The sequence below is a fragment of the Eschscholzia californica genome, unplaced genomic scaffold (genome assembly GCF_041429995.1).
Source record: "Eschscholzia californica isolate CP2 unplaced genomic scaffold, dmEscCali1.0.p SCAF_5, whole genome shotgun sequence".
Taxonomy (NCBI): domain Eukaryota; kingdom Viridiplantae; phylum Streptophyta; class Magnoliopsida; order Ranunculales; family Papaveraceae; genus Eschscholzia; species Eschscholzia californica.
In genome coordinates, this window is record NW_028238472.1 from 49,888,036 (window position 1) to 49,912,380 (window position 24,345).

Genomic DNA, 24,345 nt, shown 5'->3' on the forward strand with positions numbered 1-24,345 from the left:
CAAACTCCCATTAGGTAAGTAAATCCTGTAAATTTCTTTACTATTTATAGATGATTTTAACTTAAAAGATATACATCCACTTTTCTTACACTTTGTTCACATCACTCTTATTGAACCTTATATATACGAGGCGGTTCGAGGGATTTTATTTTCTTAGTGTGGTTTGCCGTCTAATCCAAACCCTCACTAGAAAAGCATCTAAAGTCTTTGTTTTATAGCTAATTAAGTTATTATTTGATGTGATTATTTTTAAAATTTAAATTTGACTTCGACCCTAATTGCTATCCTTTCATGCTAGGGCACACTTTGGAATAAAGGAAGCAATGTGTAGAAGCCAGGAACCATTCCTTTGAATCGGATTGATGAGAATTTAACTTGGCGAAAATATTGAACAAAAAGTTGCAATTGTGTTGGTTTTGATGATGACTTTTATATTTTGTTGACATTGATGAGTTAGAATGTGATAGACCTAGATTCAAAGTCTTTTTTTTTTTATCTTAGATTATAAACAAGTTTAAATGGATCCTTTTAAGACATCAATAATGTATTTTGTACTTGAGATTCTTAGACATATGGGTTTTGAGAGAACTTGGTTGACTTATATCAACTATATCACATGCATGTTCATGCTAATGTTGGTATTACTTATGAATTTTGTTATAGAATATGTGTTGGCATATCCGCATATAAGTTGTAGTCAAACTCCTAAATAATTTAGGGGAAACCTATAATCCTAGATGCATGGAAGAGCATTTTTTTTTAAATTAAGAAGTACATATAACTAAAATAATTCAAAATATGTAGACGAGTTTCAATACAAGGTATTCACCATTGTATAACGATAACACCATCTCTTAAAGAAGCCGACTACAGTTTTTAAGGAAGAAAAGTTGATATTCTTATTCTCACATTCAAAACAAGCACCATTGTTTAATCCACTCCTCAGTGCTCACCGAACCCAGAAGACACACTACCAAGAAAGTCAGGTCAGATAGCTTCTCCTCTAATTATAAAGAAAACAAACCTCCCATAATTTTTGTGGGTAGAAGTTTATTAATGAAGAAAAAGAAGTCTATTTTCTTATTGTGTACCAGTTCAAGTTCTTTATTCTCTAATCTTAATCTTCTTGCTTCATATTTTATTCTATTTAAAGTAAAGACAACTCAAAAATAAGGTTGACTAAAATTTATTTCATATATTCCTACAAGTTAACCTAAACTAAAACTTCTTAATCTAAATGATGTAATGAGTTGAAATTGATTACAATCCTATACCTCCAAATATAGATACTAACTATAATTTCTTTTTAACAATTTGTTTCATACCCTAACTATATTTATCTTAGATTCTTAACATCTTCGTCAATCTCTAAGTTACCATAGTTGATCAATTGAGAGGGACATGGTGATAGAATTTTCTCACTTATAGAGAATACTTCTGAGTGTGTTCAAGTTTTAGTGACAAAATTATTCTTTAAGGTACATGACCGACTCGCCTAGGATAGCGAAAGGTTGTACATTCCAGAATTTGAGAATAATACAAGACGGAAAAATGATAGCTTAAGATTTTTAATGTGATTTTATACTCCAAAATGGTAAATAGTAAAAGGGACGTATTAGTATGAATGTTAGTATATATGGAATGTCTCTAAATCATATACTCCATATGATAAATTTTATCGGCTAGTGGGCTAATGGCCAAGTCATATTTAGGCTTTTCCCAATATCCTTTCAACATTTCATAGGATAAGATCTAGTTAATTTAAAAACTCTGCGCACTTGTTTGTTTCTCGTATTTTTATAAATTATCACCTTCTAAACAAAAGGTTTCATTCTCAAAAAATGTCATACTATTATTTTGATATGATCGGAAGTCTTTGTATTCCTTTCAACAGTTTTTTTAATGCCACAAAGGCCAAAAGGTTGTTGATGATAGTGGATTTTCTCTGCCATCTGCAGAGAGAGAAAAAGAGAGAAAGAGTAATGGTGGTGCCTATGGTAATGGATCTGATGGTGACAATGATTGTGACGGCAAAGAAGATAAATATCGTTTAAAATAAGAACGTCAACATCTCAGTTATGTTCAGTTCTCTTGTTGATAAAAATGAGTCAGTAAATCACAAATTTTTTTTGTACACGTAACATTCTCGGAAAATTAAAGAGTCTCGATTAAAAGTTCATATGGGTTTTTTTCTGATAAGTTTTTATTCCCAGAAATTTTTTAATGTTTATACATATTATTTTTCATATTTAAAGAGTATCATATAAAAGTTCGCATAGGCTTTTTCTAACAATTATTTTTCCTGGTATCTTAAAGTTTTTCTGTACGCGTAGCATTCCTCGAAAATAAAAGAGTATCCATTAAAAGTTCATATAAGCTTTTTTTGCTAAAAAAGTTTCCCACTAAAATCTTGAAGTTTATACATGTTATTTTTCATATTTATATGTAGCAGAAATATGGTGCTTATAGCACGAACCTTATCAAACAGAATCACCGCCCAAATTTTATTCTCTTAACGCTAATAGGGAATAATCATACCTTTGAAAATACCTGAATATAACGGGTGTTTCTGGGACGAACACTTCTGTGGAGCACGTTAAAAAAGTATAATATGTACTCATAAGGTGTAAGACAATATTTAAGTGTGTAAGTCATGTGTTTATACGTTTCAAAAAAAAAATATCATGTGTTTATACCTTTTTATGAAAGGTATAAAAAATTAGATTTCTCAAATAACATAATTAATCAAATAATAAAGTATTTATTTAAATTTTACATTAGGAAAAAAAAGAAATTTAGTTAAAACTCCTTACAAAATTTGAATTTTAGTTGAAAAGGATTCACCAACTTTTTATAAGCTTCAGTTCCCTATGACCTTTTTGTAAATTATCTAATACAAGAATAAGACGAAACTGACCTTATTGCAAACCAGATTGCAAATTATGCAAACCAGAATGCAAAACTTTGCAAGACAAACCAAATTGCAAAGTAGTGCAAACCAGTTTGCAAAGCTCTGCAAACCAGTTTGCAAAGCTCTGCAAACCAGTTTGCAAAGCTCTGCAAACCAGATTGCAAAGTTCTGTGAAGTGTGTGCAAAATTTTGCAAAGTCATTGCAAGGCAAACCAGATTACAAAGCAATGCAAACGGAAATGCAAAGCTCTGCAAACCAGTGCAAACCAATTTGCAAAGCCCTGTAAACTAGATTGCAAACCAGTTTGCAAAGCTTTGCAAGACAAACAAATTGCAAAGTAGTGCAAACAGTTTGCAAAGCTCTACAAACCAGATTGCAAAGCTCTGCAAATCAGATTGCAAAGCTCAGCAAACCAGATAAAAACGTTCTGCTAAGTGTGTGCAAAATTTTGTAAAGTCATTGCAAAGCAAACCAGATTGCAAAGCAATGCAAACGGAAATGCAAAGCTCTGCAAACCAGTGCAAACCAATTTGCAAAGCCCTGTAAACTAGATTGCAAAGCAGTGCAAACCAGTTTGCAAAGCTTTGCAAGACAAACCAAATTGCAAAGTAGTGCAAACAGTTTGCAAAGCTCTGCAAACCAGATTGCAAACAAGTGCAAACTAGTTTGCAAAGCCCTGTAAACCAGATTGCAAAGCAGTGCAAACCAGCTTGCAAAGCTCCGCAAACTAAGAATCTAAGGATAATTTCAGCATTAGAAATGAGAGTGCTTTAAAATTGTCCTTCAAGACTATTTCCAAACAATATATGGGGCCTAATCTGAAAAAACTGAGGAAACTGTGTATCCTGAACGAAGATTTATCATAGGTTTGTCCTAGACAGCACTCATTCCATCTATTACTCAATCCATCTATTTTATATAATAAATAGTTTAGTTTAAAAATCTATCATCACAGTAGAGATGGGAGAAAAGTTCGAGAACTCAAAATATATCATGGACACCTGACTTTGTTACAGCCCATGCATGCCCGAGATTCGTAGTCAGGTCTAATCTGATCAATTGACTGATTAAACAACATGTCAGAATCGGTTTATAAGTGTTTTTCGACACCCTGCTCGGACACACCCCTTTAGTATTTGCTTGACAAAACATGCTTAATTAAATGTATATGCATTGAAGAATGGGAAGAGAATAGAAGTGGTTTGGCCACATCGTAAAGAAATATTACATGTTTGAACAATCTTCATTTAGCATGATCGAGCTTCTCAAAATTTTATTAAGCCCAAGTTACCCACCATGGGGCCCTGACATTGATGCTTTCATGTTTGATGATGTCAGAGACTAGGAAAGTGTTTTTTTCTTGATGTCAACCTAATGATGATCAAAGTCTTCTGGTCACACAATGAACTCACCTTGTTTTTCTGATTGAATTTAGGTGGGAAAGACCTGCAAAAATAGAGGAATATACTCTCACCCAAGTCAGTGGAGTATTTTTACAGTGTCAAGAAATAATCAAAGAGTCTAAATGTAGAAGATGAACTTTCATTCTCTTTAGGACAAACTTATAGGCTATATATAGGTTTAGATGACTGCATCAGAGCACGACTGAGATGATGCGATGGTAAAACACTGTTTCTGATGGTAACCATGTGTGCATGGTCGTTTGGAAGATGATATCTGATGAGTGTGTATCTTCAAACACTGACAAATCTTGTGACACATAATGATTTGTGTATGAAAAGTAAATTTTTTTTTACTTGGCCTGGTCTTGCCATTGTGATTCTCTTCAAGCGGATCTAAGTTCAAGGTGTCTAGCTAACTCTGAGCAACCTCCCTACTAGGGGTGGGAATCGGTCCGGACCGGTCGGTATCGGACTCTAACTTCATCGAACCGGTCGACTCGGACATAAACTGTTGGTGACCACCTATTTATTCGGGCGGACTCGGACGGTCACTCTCAAGAATTCTTTGTCCATTGACCGTCCAAGACCGTTTATTTTACCGGTCCAGTCGGACACCGGACGGTCTCGGTCCGGACTTTCCAATAAATTTACTTAATTCAGAACTTTATTTTTATTACCACAAAAAAATTACTTACAAATGAAGATGTTTAGCCAAGAAATCAAAAGTAAATATAAAAAAGAAAAAACACAGTGGATCATCATTTGACAAGATATAATTAAGCCATGCACTAATATTTGGTCTTCCAGAGGACTATATGACTATAGCCAACGATCATTATATATTCATATGTCTATAAAATTCAACGATACTTCTAAAAATGAGGACAGTTTAGTCGGTCAACCTATTCGGTCACTCGTACCGGTCGGTCAGCGGTCGGTCCTTCGACATAGAATTTTGACCGTGACCGTCCGCCAATTCTTCCGGGCCGGTCGGACACTGACCGTTATGACCATCGGGTGTCCATGGACACTTTTTATCTCGGTCGAACGGGTCGGATAGCGGTCTTCCAGATCTTTTTCCCACCCCTACTCCCTACTTTGTGTCTATGACCAGAGGTAAGCTCATGGCGCGAAGTTGACTTCTGAATCCCCCCTCCCCCCCAATGCAGAGCTCATACCAGAGTTGGTATAGATTTACCTTTTGCTTTCCTCATGGGCGACGCATAATTTAACATGACTCGGGTGGGGGATTTCCGTCAACTCCACCCTTGATGGCTTCAACAAGGATCTACCTATATGTATTCTCATTCGATCAGTGGATTTCTAGACTTAGTCAAAACTGACTAATATTTGACTCAACACAAGTCACCTATTCCCTTCCCGAATGCTTTAATGAACTTGGATAGATTTTGAACACCAAGACTTTAACGCCCGAATTCGTGCGATACCTATAATGGACATAAAATTCTAGAGTCCGACCGTGTCGACTCGACTCGATGCGAGAGAAACCCATATAAACCCAACCCGATGCCCACACCCCTACAACATAGTGACCAATTTGTTGTAAAATAATTAGTATGTCTTAATATCAAATTATTCTTTTGTCTTGATATCTTATCTGTCCCTTCAATTTATTACAATATTTAAATGGGATTTTAAATTTTTTGAAAAGGTCGCATTCGGGTTTGATGTTTTTATCGCATATGCAACATGGAGTTGTATATGATTCGATTCATTGTCTCTCTATTTCTTTCACTTTCTCTATCTAAAACTCTTTCCTCCCTTCTTTCAGTTCTTTCCACTTTCCCACTTTCTCTCTCTAAAACTCTTCCTTCCTTCTCCCCCAATTATAAGCCGGCCGAGAAAGTTACTTTTCCGGCGTTCTTTCCCCGAGAAACTTCCTCCTTTCACTTTCTCCCTCGGAATCATTGTATAGCCATTGAATCCGGCCGGTGATTTTTTGATACAGTAAAACTCAGCTGAAATCATCTGATCGGATCTATATGAGAGTGAAAGAGGAAGAGGAAACTGATCATCACTTTGATTCTTAGAGAGAGAGAGAAAGTTAGATTTCATTTCCATTGTTTGAAAGATTGATTGATAAGTAGATAAAGAACAAGAAGAAGAAAAATAGGGAAGAAATCATAGAAGATGAAGAGAATGAAGAAATTAGGGTTTACGAAGGAATTAATCTGGTTAGTCTTCTTGATTACGTCTTTGATTTTACCAATAAGTTGTGTTTCTTCTATTAGTAATAGTAATGAAGAAGATCATTCAAGAGTAATGGTGGAGTCGAAGAGGAAGTCAACTTCTTCATCTTCATTCAAGAATGCGTATGTAGCGATGATGTATATGGGAACACCAAGAGATTATGAGTTCTACGTAGCTACAAGAGTTATGTTCAGATCTCTATCGAAACTCAAAGTTGAAGCCGATCTTGTTCTCATTGCTTCTCTTGACGTTCCCGTCCGGTGGATTCAAACTCTGTAAGTCCATTTCTCTCTCTCTACAACTTTACTTTCTCTCTCTAAAACTTTACTTTCTCTCTCTAAGATTGTTTTACCTCTAGATCTTCGCCCAAAGTTTTCCGGAACAAGCAAAACGAAAAGTCACTAGAAAAACAATCCTGACCGTTGGATGATATGATTGTTTAAGTTAGTTGGCTAGATGATCAGCCAATAAGTGTAAACCACGTGTATAATAAGTAGACGGAAAATGGAAGAACGTGTCCTAGTCTTGGAAATGGAAAAAAGGTGGCACTATGGGCGCCAGGAAATCACTATTGGGCGCCCCAATTATACGTGATTTACTCTTCAAACTCCAAATTGAGGCGCCCATAGGAGTAATTCAGGGGGACTTTAGCGCTTTCCAGTGGAAAATTGGGTAGATGAATTAGGTTGGTCCCACAATCACAAAGACCTAGCCTGTCACTTGTTGGGGTTGGGGTTTGTTTGGGGAAAGGCAAAAAAATAAAAAACAAGACAAGAAGAGACAACGCGTCGTTGGACCAATCCAACTGGATAGGAGTTGGCTTGTTGGGCCTTGTCCTTTTGTGGATTCCGCGTGACACCTCCGGTTCTAACGGTCTTGTGGGCCCACTTGGGATGGAAAATATCTAAAACCCCACTTGAGGCCCACCGCTTTTTCAAATATATTTCAAACACATCCATAGTTGCTTGAATATATTTTTCAAAAAAAGTCCAAGTTGTTTGAATCTTTGAACACTTCTTCCGTTTTCCTTGACTAAATATAAGTTCGTCCAATGTCTAGTGAAGAGATTGAATATGTCCTTGGTGAACTAATGGTGAGAGTCGGGCTTGGGGACAAGTCGGTTGCCCATGGGTACCTTTGATTACGTACCCATTAGGCAATCGGGTTGGGTATAATAGAATAATATGAGGTTTGTCCAAGTAGAGTTGTTTTCTCAGGTCCGATGGACTCGGAGGAGTACGACCTTGATCGTGTTGTAGGGGCCAGTGCCTGCCAATGGGTCCTGATCACAAACGGGTAGGATTACATCTGCACTTGCTAAAACCCACCCCCTCGTCTTTGTAGAGGTGGTAGTTAAGTTGGCTAAATCGTGATTACTGTGACTAAGCATGGTATGGAAGTCAAAGGAACTTGTTCCACCCAAAAGTAGGAAAGAAACTACCAATTCCAAAGAAGAGACAAAAGAAAAAGAATATAAAGTCAATGAGCCCGTGGATCCAGTGTGGTTGGCCTTTGAGTACTTTCCAAAGAAAGTTGTTCCATTAGTTGAGACTACCATCAACTATTGACTATTTCTTGATTCAAAGCTTTATCTAAATTCTAAAACCTGGAAGACACTTGACTTGACTCACTTCCCCATGGTACTTTTTTCAAACCAAACAAGAGAGGCAGAAGAATATGAGGGGCCATTAATTCCTAACCATTAACAATTATTGAGTGGGTTGGTGAATTAGTGGGGCTTCAAATCCATGATAAAGATTACTGTAAGGATCATACTATATGAGGACAATCTACTTGTCGAGTCAAACTTATTTGACCTTGATAAAGATTTGAAAATTTTGATATGCCAACCATTGAATAGATGAGTAAAAATTTTGACTTTTTCGATCAGTGATGTTTTGGTTAATCTAGATGATGAGGAGTGAATGCTTAGAAAAGATAGTTATAATATTCTCTATGCAATTATATAGTGTAAGACTAAGTCAATGCGATAAGAAAGTCATATCTTGTCCCCCTCTATAGCCAAATAAATTTGTACCCATTGAATCTGTATGTTGTTGTCTTAGTTAATAAATGTCAGAATGATTACATATGTACATATATATGACGTTATACTTCAAATATAGTAACTGCTGGAATAGTCCCAAATGGGAGAATGGCAGTCTATCAACCAAGAACATAATGTCTGGCTCGTCTCCACTCATCACCAATTGTTTTTTTGAGTTGGATGTCCACAACCTTAACAATAACATGGTACTTTTCAGTGAAAACCGATACTAGTAAACAAATTTGGTTTCGACTAACTGAATGATGTTAACAGTGAGAAGGAAGATGGAGTGAAGGTGGTGAAAGTCAAGAATCTAGAAAATCCATACAAAACGCAAGCCAACTTCAACGAGAGGTTCAAACTGACCTTGAACAAGCTTTACGCATGGAGCCTGGTTGACTATGATCGGGTCATCATGCTTGACTCTGACAATCTCTTCCTCCAGAAAACCGACGAGCTCTTCCAATGTGGTCAATATTGTGCTGTCTTCATCAACCCTTGCATCTTCCACACTGGCCTATTTGTTTTGCAGGTACCGAATGTTACCATCTACTATTCACGAGTCTTAGAGTATGCATTATAAACACTACTATGTATACCATTGTTAGCAAGAGAAGTTTCATTTGCAAACACGTTTTCGCCTAATCCTCTAGTTAAGCCAGTTGAAGTGAACTTTCAGATGATCCAACGATTAAATGAGCTTAGAAGCGTAGAATAATATTATGTTGAACTGAGCCTGTATGACCTTGAAATTTCATGCCTGACTTCTCTAACTGAGTTCTTGTTTTTGGCCTTATAGCCATCAATGGAGGTGTTCAATGACATGCTTCATGAAGTAAGCATCAGACGAGACAACCCTGATGGTGCAGATCAAGGTTTTCTTGCGAGTTACTTCTCGGACTTATTAGACAAGCCAATGTTCCATCCACCTTCTAATGGAACTAAACTCGATGGTACTTACAGGCTCCCATTGGGCTACCAGATGGATGCTTCATACTACTGTAAGTAATTTCAGATTATGAAAATGGTATTACCGAATTCTTTTTTTTACTAGCATCAAGGAGTTGTAGGCAATATTCTCAAACCCTCTTTAATATTTCAGATCTGAAACTCGCCTGGAGAATACCTTGTGGGCCTAACAGTGTTATCACCTTCCCAAGCGCACCATGGATGAAACCCTGGTATTGGTGGTCATGGCCTGTCCTTCCACTAGGCTACTCGTGGCACCAGCAACGCTTGTACACAGTTGGGTAAGAAGTAAAACCGTTTAAAGTATAGAAACACAATAGGGCATGCATGTCTTATTATTATGATATCAATGTAAATATCTTTTTGAACCATATTATATCTATCTTAATTCATGCGATTTATTAGAAAAATCAAAATTGCATGTGTTGTTGAGATTCAATAGCTATGCATCTAACTATCACCTTCGTTTACTTGTATGGTGATTTTTATCTGAACAGTTATGGTGCTGAGATACCAGTGGTGTTGATCCAGGCATTCATATACTTGGGAGCAATGGCAGCAGCCAGGCTGGCACGACCTAACCTTTCCAAACTATGTTATCGCCCTTACAAGAGTCTGACCATTTTACAAGCAGGGCTAAAGATTACAGCTATGTGGTCAATCTTCGCGGCTTATATAGTTCCAGTTTTCCTCATCCCTCGGACAATTCATCCACTCATTGGTTGGTCACTCTACTTACTCGGTTCTTCTTCACTTGCATCAATCGCCATTAATACGTTCTTGCTTCCGGCGATCCACGTTCTAACACCCTGGTTTGGGATTTTTGGTTCACTACTGGTGATGGCATTCCCTTGGTACTCTAATGGTGTCGTGAGAGCTCTTGTCGTATTCGCTTATGCCTTCTGTTGTTCTCCAATCGTTTGGGGGTCGTTGGTGAAGGTAGTTGCTTGCTTGCAGGTATCTCTAGAGAGAGAAGCTTTCTTACCTAGACTTGGAGAATCAACACAGCTTTCTGTATTCAACAAACTGTACTAAAACAAAAACAGAAGATCAAAAACTCAAATCAGAAATTTGGGTGGTTAAGAAAATGAATCTGATTTATCGATCGATTTATACGTCTTTTTCTTAACAGTTCTAATATGCAAGATTTGATCTTGATTTGTCTCTATTTATATCGAGTGATAGTCTTAAGAGTGGTTCCCCATCTCTCATGTATAGTTTATAAATACTATTTCAAATTCAGTTAAATTGTGGACAGTAGCAGGGGAACAAGAAGTATCATTCTTTAATCATCCGAATGTTTTTTCGGCGATTGATAGACCATTTTCAACATGAATGAATAGTCGTTTATTTCGATATTGATTTGTAGTTTGCACAAGCCAAAAGAATGAAAATGAAAAATCTAAAAACATAATTGCTAGGATATCGAGTCTGACTTAAGAGTTCAGAAGTTCAAACACAACTTTGGGCTGTAGTTGCTATAGCTTGCTGTTGGTCTTTCTGAGCCAGTTCTTGTTTCTCTTGCTGGCTGATGGAGACGGCCATTTCGTCGCTAACCGGAACCAAAACAACTTTATGCTCTGAAGCTGCTGTTGTTGTCGTGGTTTCTGCATTAGGGTTAGGGGGATAAAGGACTTGGAGCCCGACTGGCCGATTTTTATCTTGTTGACTTTGGAACTGTTTAAGCTTAGAAAGGTGCTTTTTACCAGCCAAATGATAGTCAAAACTATCTTGTGTATAGGATTTCACATTGCATAAGTCACAAATTAAGGGCGCCAGCCCTTTAGGAAGAAGCTCGATTTTCCTTCCCCTCCTAGGTTTCGCACCTCGACTGCCCTTCGCCTGCCTCTTTAGGTCTTGTCTCTTGTTATCAAACCGATCCATCCCCTGCTTCCTTTTTGTTCCTGCCCCCATTCTTGCTGCTCCCTCGGATTGCTCCCCCATTTCTTTCTGCTGCTCAGAATTTTCGTCACTAAGCAAATTTTCTGGAACTAAATGCTTAACAATTTCGGCCTTATTTATATCCTCGTTTCTGGTTCCTGCCTCGCCTTCAGCCATCGGTTTTTGTTGGTTCTGTATACTGGGCACATCTGTCTGTAATGATGCAGATCCCCGACTTGTGTTTGGGGCGAGTCCCGGTGCACGACTAGATTCTGGCTCAGGCATGTTTCCAACCATGGGCATTGAAATAGGTTCTGTGTTTCTAGGATTTTGCAGCTCTTGGGATCTCTGCAACTTCTTTTTATGTTTCTTTCCATTTTTATGATTCTCAAAGGTGTCCCGAGTGCAGTCAACTTTACAGAGTTCACACCGAACAATCTGTGCAGGTCGTTTAGTTGATTGTTGGGCTATTCCTGTTGTTGATCCTGAAACATCTGCTCTAAGATGGTGGTTGTCGAAATGGTCTCGACTGCCTCTGATTTGTTCCCCACCTCTTGTTCCACCACCTCCATTATTTGCTTGCTGAAAAACATAGAAGCACACGCAAGTTGAAACTGTTATCTGTCAAAAATCAACTTTTTTCCGTAGTTTATACCCAAAAATCAGATACGCAACCGAAAAACACGACATCATATGTTTATACAGTAAGAAGGTAGTCAGTTTAGTGGGGGGGAAAAATGAAGGTGAAGTCCGTAACTTCGAATACCCTAGTATTGTAAGATCTATGTTGACAAGCAAAAGTTCAGAGCGCTCGACACGATCATAGTGTAAACAAGTAAAATAACGAAGATACTTCAGCGAACCAGAAAGTATAGCTAAAAAAGCTAAAGTCGATTAGTTGTTGATGAGGGCGATCTTCAAGAAAAACACATCATGCAGGTGTGTTCCATCTATACCTAACTTGATTCCTGAAGGACTAGAAAGTAGGCTATACAACGCGTAGAGCTATCTTTTCGTGTAGTCTTCTATAATTTCCAGATCCTCAATGCGGTTTTACAACTCTATATTTTCAGGGCTGTCAGTTTTAGCCGTCCATTGTCAAGAATTACCAACCAACCAGACAGCAGCAACTAAGGACATCCGAAAACAAATTCTGAAAACTTTCTTGCATGTTTGTAGCATTCAACCACATCTTGATCCAAATTGAAGATTAAGAGAAAAGAAATACATATATCCCAATTCAAAATCCATCCCCAAGAAGAACCGAAATGATGATGACAAAGCCAAGATGATCCTGGGCGATGAACTTCTCGTAGTAGGCAAATGGTATATGTTTAGCATCTAATATCCGAAATTGTGTCTCTTTGTCAATAAACGTCAAGAGGTATCCTACTAAGAGAAAAATGGATTAGCTCATAGGACATTGTTCAAATCATTCTTGTACCAAGCACGTCTGCTAGTCTTGTTCATTTTGTGAAAGGTAAGGATACAAACCTCAAGGCGCCTCAAATTTGTGAACTCTAGTAACCAAAACCACTTTTACTTTAGTTAATCACAAAGCGAACATCCAGAACTACAAACCCATTTTCCTTAACATACCAACACCTAAGTTCAAAAAAGAGTAACACATTTTGTTCACGAAGAAGAACAGTAACCTTTTAAGGTATGATTTCTCAAAATCTGAGAATATGTGGACTGGCGACTCAGGCACAAACCGTCGATTCACAACCTTCTTGCATGAAAAGGGTTCTTCTTAAGAGCTTATCCAATATCCCAAATCAAATGTATTATTGTAGGTGCCTATACATTATAGCTCTATTTCAGCAATCACCATTGTGCGTGTGAAAATGTAGCCATTGTAGTTCCAGATATACACAGTCATATGCAAGAAGCAATAAACTTAAGAAAAACAGTCATGCTAAGGAACAAGAAAAATACAGGCCAACTTTTGGGCAGAAATACTATGTGGTTTGCCGTGATTTGCGCTTCAGTAGATTAGAATCACGGGAAGCACGAACCACGACAAGCCATATAAGATTTCTGCCCAGAGTCTGCCTGGTTTATCTTGTTCCCTAGCAATTTTCTTAATATTAGGCCAAAACCCTAATCAAACAAAATAAAACAAGATTTACTCCACAAAGAAAGACTTTTTTTTTTTTTAATAAAGAAGCAAAAATACATAAATCATCATAAATATCAACCTAGAAAATTTGACCAAAGCAAGAAATTTATTTGTATTTTGGAACCCTAAAACAAGATAATTACAAGATTTGAAATTGGAATTTATATCACAAGATAATATATTGACAAAGAAATACTCATACCCCAGGAAGAACTGAATATTGCCCATGAAGCAATAGACGTTTATGAAGTCCACTAACTGCTTTCTCTGCTGCACCCATTAATCCTCCTCCAAATTGATTCCATTGTAATAATGCAGCAGCAGGGGCAGCAGCTGGATTCAACCCATGTGGATTTGGAATTGGAAAGGAAGAAGAAGATGGTGATGGGTTCTGCCATTGCCAGGAAGAAATTCTGGGTGGTTGGGGTTGGTATGGATTAGGGTAGTTTTGATGGTAGTAAGGGAAGTGGTGATGAATTGGGTAATAATGATGATGATGATGAATTGGGTGCTGATGATTATGATGAATTGGGTAGTGATGAGAAAAAGGGTAATTGGGTTGAATTGATTGATTGAAAGCTTGATGGTTTAGTTGATGATGATAAGGTCCAACTTGGGAAGGATAGTAATAAGATTGAGAAGCAATTAGGTCTTGAACTTGGGTTAGCTGTTGGAGCTCTTGTTCTTGAGCTTCTGTCAGTGTAGGAAAATTCATAGACTCTCTGACCTAACTCTCTCTCTCTCTCTCTCTCTTCTGCAAATAACAACCATGGAACTCTGGAGGAACTTTAGATGTAATTTACGTTTAGCCCCACAATGTGTGACCAACTTGTTTTTTGAGCCCTATATTTGACCAGCTTCAGTTTTTTGGCACCTGTTTTGAACTGTTCTACAATGAACATGTCATACAAAAATTATTTCCAGATTTGCCCTTCTCCTTTTCCCCAGCAACCAATGAGATTTTCGGCATTTTCAGAGAGAAGGCATGTCAAAGAGAAAGTTGTCTTAAACTTTGTTATCTATCTTCATTAGGTCGGGAATCATTCCCTCTCTCTCCCTTCTTTGACTGAACTCCGTAAAGACCACAAAACTTCCGCGAGGGGGAAATCTCTTACCACTACTCCTTTGTCGTAGAAGATGTGAACATTGCTTTTGCTTCTAATTACTTCTTTCGCTAGTTCATACGAAGCTATAAACAAGTGGGAAAAAGAAGAATCATTAATCTACAATCTATATTGAGTGGAATGAAAACATCCTTACAAAAGACTACAAATCAATTGAATACATTTTTAACTTAACTTTTCTTCAAATTGCACACAACCATCCATGTTTATTGGATCTTATTAGTTATTCCACATTTCTTCATACCAATAAACTTCTCTCTATATTTTGATTATACTCCAAAAATCAATGAAGCTACTAAAACATAACATTTTAAATTTCAGAAAGTTCTCTAAGTAATGACAAGGAAGTCTGCTTCTTGCATTCATTCTTCCCCTTTCGCCTTTTTTTTCCAATAAATCAAACAATGAGATATACAGAAGTGCTCGTATTCATCTTTTCTTCGAACTTGATACAATTTCAAGGAAACCATTACAACAATGGAGGAGGGCAGCTCGGAGTTTCAAACTGAGATGAAGACTATTCTCTGATCTATTGCTTGCATTTTACCTTTCTTGTTTGAAACCACCCGAATGACTGCTGATAGACCGCCTGTTTCTAATTCGATAACAACTGAAAGAAAGAAAAAACCTGAGGCCTATTTGGTGGATTAGAGTTCTACTTCATGAAGCTCGCCGAAACTACTACCTCTTGTTGGCGGGGCCATCGTGGAAGACGGGTCAACCAGCATAAATGCATTGTTAAACTGTTTAAACTCCTCCATATTAGGGGGCGTGAGTGAATCATTAATGCCTCCTCCACCCCATGAAGCTGTTCTTCGTGCACGTAGAGGAAGAGAGCCGCTATTGCTCATTGATCCCATTCCTTGACTTCCGACAGGGGTGATGCTATTCATGCTAGGGATTCGCTGCATAGTTGATGATAGTGACGGAGGTGGAGATGAGAAGAATGAGTCTTGCGGTATAGATGTTGTAGGAGGAGGACCTCCGTTAGAAATGTCAGATGCTTCTTGGGTTCTTTCTTCTGCTGTGTTATTTATTGTCTCGGTAGCTGAGGTTGCAGGAGCGGGAACAAAGAATTTTGCAGTAGTAACAGGTTTTGGAACTGGAGCAGGTGATTGGAATAAGTTCGCTGGGGTTCCACCACTCTTGTTGAATGTGTCAACGTACCTAAACAAAATCAATGCTTGTATGTAAGTTTACGTTCCTGAAACAAAATAAAGAAAGCTAAATTTAACAGAAACTCTGTCAGTACCGACCTGGATCGGACGCCCATCCTTCCTCGAGATGAGAACTGGTTTGAACTGGGTGGGATGGGTGGAATCCCTGAACTATGTTCCATGGGTGGTGATATGGTTCTAAACTCGGATCCTCCATTAGCAGGTAAATTTTCACTTTGAAATGCACTTCTTATGCTGTAATCTGGTGTTCCATTTTGGAAACTGGTAGTTGGTGGGGGAGGAGGGGCTGCTTCTTGTGATGGAGGTTCAGCACCTTCTTCCATCCATTGCTTTAGCTCTTCGTTGTAATAGAATTTATTTTTCTCCCCTAGTTTAGCCTATATAAGAAATAAAGCAGCAGACACTATTAGGCGGAGCTAAACAAACATTGTCGACGGAGAGAATGTCAAGAAGAAACATTACGAAAAAAAAAGCAAGACAAGAAAATACCTGGCGAGATTTTGAAACCCATCCAACAGTCTTCTGAAGAAGCTGTGTGCCAAAACGACCAAAACGAGATGGTCCACCTGAGATTGATGCTTTTCCTTGACCATCGGGCGAGACTTCAGTTGATTGATGAACCTGATTGTGACGAATTCTAGGTGAGTAATTCCACAATAAATCTCCTCACAAATTCAAGCTAATTAACAATGAGCGAGGTGTTGGTGAAAGAAACAGAAAGTTTACCTGTCTCGAGTTCCTACCAAAATCAGGCTCCGAAACACTCCTATTGTGCATACCCATACGGTTGTTACCCGCCAATCCATTTACGGATTCATTTGATTCTGAAGGCATTAGTGAAGACATGGCCATTGTTGACTGACTATTTGCTACTCTTGGGCCAGCTGGAAGTTTACCATCTTCATTACCATGATTAATGCTCGATGTTGATGAGGAAGGTGGTGGAGGAGCTCCAATCATACGGTGAATGGACCTATCAATAAAGGGAAGCAGTTTGCCAACCAGTTTCGTAGGAGCCAAATTTGAGCTATATCCACCCTGTAGGTAGATCATTCAGGTGAAACAAATTTTAACAACTCCATTCAGAAACAAATTCAAACAAAATTTTTGTTCGAAACATACCTGCTGATGGGTTTTTAGCCGCTCCTCAAGGGATGATGCTAATTGTTTCCACAACTCTACTTCTGGTGCTCGGCTAGTTTTTATTGACTTTAAAATTGCTTGGGAGTACCTAATCAATACTATATGCTAAGAAAAGGCAAGAGACATAAAAACACACCATAGAAGAAATACTTCATCTACTTACTTCAACGAGTCTGAAACTTTTCCCAATTCAGCGAGCATGTACGCATATATAAGTTTATAAGGCTGAAACGGCAGCAGGAAATATTGGGAATTTCCTAGAACCTTTGAGTATTCATATAACTCTGTTCTCTGTTAAGATTTTTGGTACAGTCAGTTGAGTTGCACAGAGCTTATAAAAGTAGTATAGATGTGAAGATTCAAAGTTTATTTATTTGGAAATGGGTGTACATTCGATATTAAGTATTAGAGATTGCATAAATTTGGAATAAGAATCATTAAGAACTGAATACGTCAAGATACAATAGAAACAAGGAGAAAAGTGAAAAGCAAAAGTTAAGACTCATTAGCTAGTATATGTTCAATTTTCAAACGTTTTGTGATCTCCCTATGAATTGATTCCTCGTGTTTAATTTTCAGCTAAGCCTTCGGGGTTGACTGTTGAGGATCTGGTCAGGATTGGCCAAGGGCATATCTCTATCCATACGATCCGATTCGAGTAATTAAGCAGAGTTTTCACTAACTCATACGTATATATATATATATATATATATATATATATATATATATATATATATATATATATATATATGTATGTATGTATATTTTACTATATATACAACCCCTGTATGCCACAAATTCTACTCTATGTTTTCAAATAAAATCAAACAATTCAAGTTTCAAGCACAACAACTAACTTGATAGTTTTGACAGAGATTGACTAAGTCTACCCCCACCAATTCTAATCCCCAAGTTACTCGGGTGGTTGACCAGTACCCAAGTTACTCTGGTGGATTGGCATTGGCCGATCCGAACAAGACTCCAGATTAAAAGTAGAAGCTTTTTTTCCTTCCATTACAAACTGGTCTTAATTACGTTATACCATTTCAAATAGATAGGCCAGGTCAGAAGACTCAGAACAGCTACCAGCTTTGGTAGACTCCACTTACTCGTGAGATCTGTATCTCCGTGCAAACGGAGTTTCTCTTTTGGTTTAAACAATCTCTTCCTCTTTTTCACCCTCACTAATATTCAAATGAGTAGTCCAGTTCTTGGGCCAAGGTTCAAGAGTCCAAGACAAACATGAGCTAAATTCAGTTCAAATTTGACAAAGGTCAGACATGACATCAAGTGGTGTGTGGCACAGAAAACAAGATTCTGAAAATCAATAGCAAATGGTAAACAAGTAATTTTGAATTCCAACAAAGAGAATATAGAAGTCACATAGGTGGGGTACCTGGATAGCATCTGGGCTAGCATATGTTCGAGGGAATTTCCAGTGGTCTGCACCTATGAGACACATTCTCGCACTGTCAGAATATGACTCAACGTTTGCTTCTGCAACCAAATAGCAAGCATGTGCTGCAGTTATCTGCACCACATTATTTGGAGTAAGTGTAAGACTGTTGTTTGTTACAAAATAAGAAAGAAAAGAGAAACGGGGGAAAAAGAAGCTCTGGAAGCAACTCAATCAAAGTTATACCTCTCCGCGCTCCTTCCATAAGCAATCTCCAAGGTGAACAATTACAAGCTCATCATCTTTCGTTCTGTTTGAAGTTATCACAGCCAAATTATCTTCCCAATCATTTAGCATACAATTGGCACCTATCTGTAACTCATAGAAAGGAAAGCGATAAGCTCGAGAAGCAAGTATTTAGCAAATAGTAAAATATATTTCTTCTAAAAATGCAATGATAGATACAGAACCCAGAAAAAAAAATCATAGAAGACTACATAACATGCCAGATCATGTATAGATCACCTGTGCAGGCTGCTGAGACAAACTGACAGCACCTGGAACTCCACTAATACTTGCAGAAAAGGCATCTGCTGGTTGCCCAGCAATTAGCAGGCATAATGTTCGTAAAGGTGATCCTGCTACTAGCTGATGTTGTGCCATATGCTTCACGGTATCCACATGAAACTGCACGCGTCCATAAGGACACATAAGAAAGTTCACTTGATGTAAGTACTAGATCGAATACCACTTCTCAGGAACGAAAGAAGCTAGTACGAGATGAATATTTTTCAACTTAGTTGAAACGAGAGGGAAACAAGACGCACTAAACCTGATTGCCAAGTTGTGCAGCAAGAACAAGTGCAGGTCCCCATAACTGGCCTTCTTGTGCACACTGAAGAGCGTCTTTTGTTCTACCAGCCACAAGAAGGTTTTGTACCTCGGCAGCGGTTGCCTACAATATCAGCACTTACACTGCATTATTATGAGCTTATAGTTTATCGTTGAAAGTGAAGGAGTCTGCAAAGAAGTCGTGACATACCTGTATTTGTGCTTCAGAAGGCAAGTTTTGCAAGCAACGATTAACAACACCACACCCACTTAGTTGAGCACCGTTCTTCTTAGCAGATGCAAAAAGCTTTGCTACCGCTGCTTCTGGAGATTCCCCTTCCTATAAAGATAAACAATTAGAAATGTAACTAGCTATTCTTTTATAGCTTTGACGCCACAACGATCATGATAAAGAATTAAAGAGACAGGAAGTGAAAGAAAATTATAAAGTACACAAGTTGGATAATTCATTCAAAAGTTGCTTTTTTTTTTTATTTCTTTCAAACTTAATTTGTACAAGGGTTTTGTATAATTTAGAAACTTAAGTACGTTATAAATTTGCTTCTCGATCTCTTGATAAAATGTTTCCTCAAATGAAAGGGTCTGAAAATGAAATCATAAGAAATGCCTGAACAATTAACTTTAGTTACCTTCATGGCTGGATCAGTACCAAAAGGAGATCTAAGTTTTCCATAATGTTGACAAGCTATTTTCAGCAAGGAGAGAAGCAGCCTCACAAGTTCACTTTTATGTAAGTCCATTTTCTGAGGCTCGTAATTTGACATTCTCTCATCAATCCACTTAAATAGTTCTTTATTTCCAAAATTCCCACCAACCAGAGGGCCAGGAAAAGATTGTTGACACAATGTCTGAAAGTAATCAACTCCATTGGCTGTATTGTTTTTGTCGAGAACAATATCCATCAAGTTTAGAATCGAAATCGAGCTCCCTACAGAGTCCTTTGCAAAAAAAATAAAATATGGCTTAAGACCAGTGATAGTGGAACCTTCCTATAATGGACTAAAACATAAAGAAACTGAAACGATTACAGGAACCACTGGAGTCTATTTTAGATAAGCTCCTAACCTGGGTCATGTATGCTGAGTTAGAGGAACTGCTATCTTTCATGACTATAAGTTTTCCACCGAACCCGAAAGTAACCAGAGCATGTGGAGGACGACCAGCAGACGACCTCGCTCCAGTAGAAGCAAATGAGAACTGCGAGCTAGTATGAAAATCAGGTGAAAACTGCATGTGCTGACTCTGTTCCAACTTTGGCTGGTTAAGCTGATGGGCGGGTACGGAGCTCTGAAACCCAGTCGAACTTCCCCTTTCCTCATAACCGTGCCTCATCTCGTCATATAGAGAAGCAGTTTTCCCAGTCGGTTCGATGTTTCTATCAGGATAGTTGTTAAGCTGGGAATTCGTCTGCAAAGAATGTGAAAACTGACTGTATCCCACCTTTGGTGGGTTAAACTGCTGAGCAGGTACAAAGCCTTGAAATCCAGCGACGTTGTTACTGTCACTATAACTACGACCTGTCTGTCCGCCAAACAAATCTGTTCCTACAGTTGTCCCATTTTGTTGTTTGGAATAGTTGTTCACAGAATCCCATGACCCATAAACGGTATCAGTCTTCTGAACCTGAGGAAAAGAACCAGCCAAAGACTCACTTTTACCCATTGTTTCAGGTTGCCATGTAGTCGTGTTCTGTTGACCAAAACCTACAGACGTAGTCGTGTTCTGTTGACCAAAACCTACCGACGTAGTCGTGTTCTGTTGACCAAAACCTACCGACGCAGTCGTGTTCTGTTGACCAAAACCTACCGATGCAGTCGTGTTCTGTTGACCAATGTTACCTACCGATCCATTACGTACCCAATCCTCATGTTGGATATTGGCACCATTTTCTTGTGACCCAAAACTTTTGCTTTGTTCATGTTCACCATATAAGGTGTGATTATTCTCGGTGTAGAAACCATTCGTAAAAGCATTTTCACTTTGAATGTTATGATTATGAGTAGTACCGATCGACTGAGCATTCTGATTATAAGATTCCAATGAATGCCATTCTTGGGTAATTGTGTCATAGTACCAACCAGGGTACTGAGGATCAAACACCATATTTTCTGGGTACCCACTATTGTTCAGATTCGAAACATGATTCCAGTTATAAACACTACTAGTAGTACAATTTTCCATTACAGTTCCCATGACTGACTGAGCCGTTTGTTGCAAATATGAAATATCAGATCTCTGATCCGAAACAAAGTTATTATTTAAATCTTCAACTTTTTCTTCGAAATTGCCCTGATTCGAGTTCCCAGCTGCGTCAGAACTTTCCACTTGTTTCCACTCACCTGAATCATAATCATACTTCCACCCAGGATAGAGATTTTCCCAGTTCTGAACATCTGAAGTATTGTCTGTACTAGCTTCTTGGGCTTGTTCTCCAACTTCATTTTGGGAAGAACTAAGCAGTGTCGTCGAATCAGCTACCACATTTGCTGTACCATCACTAGATACTGGATTTGGTATATCCCCCACATTTGCAAATGGATCTGCTGAATTGTCATCTACATCTCCAAACAAATCCGAGTACGATCTAAGCTCACTCTGCTGAGAAGAATCAGTAGCAGCACTAAATGCACTCCATTGTACTTCTTTAATGCTTGTATTCCTCGATCCATTGCTCACAATATCGTCTGTTCTGGTAATTGGATCACCAAATTCAGATGTTAGATCGGAATTTAACGAGTTCGACGACACAAGAGGAACCCTTTTATCAGTAACACCCAAAATGTCATTATCAACTGAATCTTCTAACACAGATTCAGGAACCCTTTTTTCTTCAGAAACAGTTTCAGTTCCATTAACTTCCTCTTCCTCCTCCTCAATATTCAAATTTGAGAAAGCATTAACTTCATCAGAATCAACACCATCTTCAAAACCAGGACTTGATTCTGATACTCCTCCAAACTCATTATCAACAAGTTTATCAAAGAAATCTTCATCCGTTTGATCTTCCATCAAAAACGGAGGTGAAGAAGCCATTTACAAAAATATTATAAAAAGGGATCTGAACTACTCAAACCCTCAATCCTGTATGAAAAGAAAATCACTTCAATAATAGTCAAAATCAGTTTTTGAATCCACAAACATGAAATTGAAACCCTAATTAACATGCAAAAGAGAAAGATCTCATAATTAATCAACAACTAGTAATAGGTAAGTGTTGAAACAAGCAAGATCTGAAATGAAAAATTCATCATTTTTATCAAAACTAATATCAAAATTAAGATGAGAAAAAGGATTAGTAGGAAATATAACTGGAAATCAAAATCAATGGCATACCCTAAAAATGTAAAATTTGAAGTGGATCTAGAGAGAGAGAGAGAGAGAAAGAGAGAGAAACCTTTGAATGTTGTCGCACCTGCCGAATAATATTAGCGGGTTTGTGATTTCACATGTTTTAAATAAAATCTTTTCTTTCGGGTTCGTTTTTTTTTCTTCTATAATCTATTTACCGGGAAAATCTTTTTCTTTTCCTATTAGGACAGAAATAAAATTGCTTTGGGAAATGTTATAGGCACCCAAGTAATAATTATTCCAAACCCCCGTTTCACATGAGAAATTATAAGCCAGACTCTGTTTTTTTACTTGGCCCAACCCTCAATCTCTTTTTTTTTTTTTTTTTTTTTTTTGTTGAAAACCAACCCTCAATCTCTTGAATTTATATACTTATTCTTTCTACGTATTGTTGATGTTAAAAAACGTCAGTCCAGGTTATCAGTCTGAAAATAAAGATTTGTTGTTGAATTTCGTCTGGTTTAATGATATTGTTCTTTTAACTCCCGCTCTTGCTCCTGCATACTTGGGGGAAAACCTGTAAAGAGTTCAGAAACTTCTCCGACAATTAGATTGTCTTTTGCAGTTAAAGTATTTAGTATTGATTAATCTTTCGAGAACGTACCTTGTCGAAGGTGATGTGATGCCCTTCTATAGACTGTTTTGGACCGACTGTGATAGATGGTGAGATTGAGGCGGTCCAGATCCACCGTGTTGTATTAAAACTACTATTTCGTAGTTAGAGTTTCCTTTTGAGTTTATCTCGTATCTTAGATATTTAGGAGTTCCTTTGTTCAAGGATTCCTTCGTAGATATTCTGCCGAGTTGATAGATCTTCTAGGAGATGTTTCCTCCTTTGAGACTCTTGAAGCCCGAGTTAATGAAACACATAAGATCGTACCCGACTGATATCTTTAGGAAGATTTGGGATTAAGTCGGTAAACGTGCGGCGCGCTTCTGTCTTCCCATGTTCAGGATGTAAGACATCGGTCTTGCTTACTTTGACCCCAACTCTAATTTGAATCCCAGAGCAGACCTGGTTGTGTTTGAGGCAGGATAGAGCTGGAGCTCCGTAGATGATCTTGCCGACCTCCCGACTCTAGACTTAGGTGGCAGACTTCTTTAGTTTCTACTGTCCTGCTTCCTTAAGACGGGTTGACCCGTCTGACTTCTGGTATTTTCTTAACTTTTTGACGTCAGTCAACAAGTAACCATTTTATGTATCATCACCCACCACACTCACATCTCATTTGATTTTGACCAAAAAAAAAAAGCTTAGATGTGAATTATATAACAAAAATGGTGAGTGCATTTCAAATTTTGCTTCCCATTACTTTGATGTCTTTACTACTTTCCATGGCCACTCCACCGGTCCACTGTGGAGTGTGAATTTGGCCTCAATTAAATCTGTGCCCCATCAACTCTCCAAATCAAATTTGGGCCCATCACCTTTCCCAAAACACAAAAAAATTGGGGTACAAAGACACTAGGGTGAAAAAAATCTATCTTTTCCCTCACGCCTTCACCACAACTTATTCTTTTGACACATGCAAGGGTCGCCAGCAGATTACGAGCATCGACTACTCTTCAAAAGAAAAATTCAAACCACCACCATCGCCTCTGACAACAACCACCATTTATCTCCTCTCCCACTCTCTCTTTGTCTCACTCTCTCTCTCCCTTTCTCTCAGTTTTGACAAAAGAGAGGGTCCTCTTCGCTGAATTAGTCTTCTGGTTTGGACTAAAATCCAAACGAAATGATCTGTTTTGGCGAAAGGGG

At 38.1% G+C, this 24,345-nt stretch overlaps 3 protein-coding genes across 5 annotated transcripts; 1 reads left to right on the forward strand and 2 right to left on the reverse strand.

The window, feature by feature from the left end:
* Nucleotides 1-5,910: 5,910 nt before the first annotated feature.
* On the forward strand, nucleotides 5,911-10,898 carry LOC147540168 (putative glucuronosyltransferase PGSIP8). 2 transcript variants are annotated; one of them, XM_086640934.1, is made up of 5 exons: nucleotides 5,911-6,801; nucleotides 8,847-9,105; nucleotides 9,373-9,574; nucleotides 9,676-9,823; nucleotides 10,040-10,898. In XM_086640934.1, exons 1-5 carry the CDS (start codon nucleotides 6,467-6,469, stop codon nucleotides 10,575-10,577), a joined length of 1,482 nt encoding a protein of 493 aa, XP_086497060.1. In that variant the 5' UTR covers nucleotides 5,911-6,466; the 3' UTR covers nucleotides 10,578-10,898. The 2 variants fall into 2 exon arrangements, with proteins under 2 accessions (XP_086497060.1, XP_086497061.1); XM_086640935.1 differs by having other exon boundaries at nucleotides 6,092-7,822.
* LOC147540169 (uncharacterized) lies at nucleotides 9,851-14,358 on the reverse strand. The gene is made up of 2 exons (XM_086640933.1): nucleotides 13,748-14,358; nucleotides 9,851-12,005 (listed from the first exon to the last, which is right to left on the reverse strand). The coding sequence occupies exons 1-2, from the start codon at nucleotides 14,258-14,260 to the stop codon at nucleotides 10,995-10,997; spliced, it is 1,524 nt and encodes a 507-aa protein (XP_086497059.1). The 5' UTR covers nucleotides 14,261-14,358; the 3' UTR covers nucleotides 9,851-10,994.
* Nucleotides 14,359-14,762: 404 nt separating this feature from the next.
* On the reverse strand, nucleotides 14,763-22,890 carry LOC147540170 (protein transport protein SEC16B homolog). Of its 2 annotated transcripts, none has more exons than XM_086644167.1 (14): nucleotides 22,633-22,890; nucleotides 20,304-22,319; nucleotides 19,868-20,176; nucleotides 19,429-19,557; nucleotides 19,219-19,341; nucleotides 18,912-19,073; nucleotides 18,633-18,758; nucleotides 18,387-18,521; nucleotides 17,154-17,281; nucleotides 16,970-17,078; nucleotides 16,574-16,885; nucleotides 16,337-16,468; nucleotides 15,926-16,224; nucleotides 14,763-15,836 (listed from the first exon to the last, which is right to left on the reverse strand). In XM_086644167.1, the coding sequence occupies exons 2-14, from the start codon at nucleotides 22,269-22,271 to the stop codon at nucleotides 15,317-15,319; spliced, it is 4,452 nt and encodes a 1,483-aa protein (XP_086500293.1). In that variant the 5' UTR covers nucleotides 22,272-22,319; nucleotides 22,633-22,890; the 3' UTR covers nucleotides 14,763-15,316. The 2 variants fall into 2 exon arrangements, with proteins under 2 accessions (XP_086500293.1, XP_086500294.1); XM_086644168.1 differs by having other exon boundaries at nucleotides 22,572-22,755.
* Nucleotides 22,891-24,345: the final 1,455 nt, after the last annotated feature.